The sequence below is a fragment of the Myotis davidii genome, unplaced genomic scaffold (assembly GCF_000327345.1).
Source record: "Myotis davidii unplaced genomic scaffold, ASM32734v1 scaffold586, whole genome shotgun sequence".
In the NCBI taxonomy this organism is placed as follows: domain Eukaryota; kingdom Metazoa; phylum Chordata; class Mammalia; order Chiroptera; family Vespertilionidae; genus Myotis; species Myotis davidii.
This window is the reverse complement of record NW_006296809.1, coordinates 149754-150558: the sequence shown is the minus strand read 5'-3', so window position 1 is coordinate 150558 and position 805 is coordinate 149754. Positions and strand designations below refer to the sequence as shown.

The following is an 805-nucleotide window of genomic DNA, read 5'->3' as shown; positions in this document are numbered from 1 at the left end:
GGAGGAGGGACACTGAGCACAGGAGCCCGTGTAGCCCCCACCCCCCCTGGGAGGGACCGGGTGGGGGCGGGGAGCTCACTGGGGTCAAAGTGCACGTCCACAATGGCCCGGACAGAGTCGCCAGGCCCAAGGTCCCGCAGGCGGACGCTCCAGAAGTCCTTCTTGACATCTGAGTTCCGGAATAGGTCGTCCAGCTGTGGGGGGGAGGGAGGCTCCAGGGGCTGCCCAGGGCGGCCGTGCCCCCCGACAACAGAGGCTGTGACAGGTGTTAGCAGGTAGTGGGCACATCCTCTATCACTGGCCCCAGGGTACTCCTCTAGGCACCCTGATCCCAAAGCCTGCACAAGACAATAAGGGGCCATGGAGAACTTCCACTCCTGCCCCCTCCCCCAAAGCCATCTCGGGCGTGTAGAACAGCTCCTGCCCCTCGACCCCCTCGAGCTCCAGCACACCCTGGAACGCCCTGGTGGCTGTGGGGGAGGGCGCAGTGAGGCCCTGCCTGGCACCGTCCGGCCTCCGGGCCGGCCCGGGCGTGGCCCCAGCAGCAAGCCACACGGTGTAGGCAGATGGCGATTAGTCAGATGGTCATGAGGTTAGTGGGAGCCGGGGTGGGCGGCTGGCAGTTACCAGGCAAACTCCGCAGGCAGCACCCAGGCCGGCGTGCAGCAGGAGAGACAGGTTGCCACGGGGTCCTAGGCACCCACGTGTGTGCGAGTGTGCTGAATCCCCCAGACCGTGCACACGTGTGTGCTCAGGTTGGAACCCCAGAAGGCCCGGGTGTCTGCCTCCTGGGCACCTGCTTCCG

The 805-nt window shown here is 66.6% G+C and overlaps 1 protein-coding gene across 1 annotated transcript in view; it reads right to left on the bottom strand.

The window, feature by feature from the left end:
- Window positions 1-805, bottom strand: part of AGRN (agrin) — a 72701-nt gene that overhangs the window by 36705 nt on the left and 35191 nt on the right. Inside the window, 2 exon segments of the mRNA XM_015569671.1 lie at window positions 80-221; window positions 376-470. Coding sequence (XP_015425157.1) covers window positions 80-221; window positions 376-470 — 237 coding nt within the window.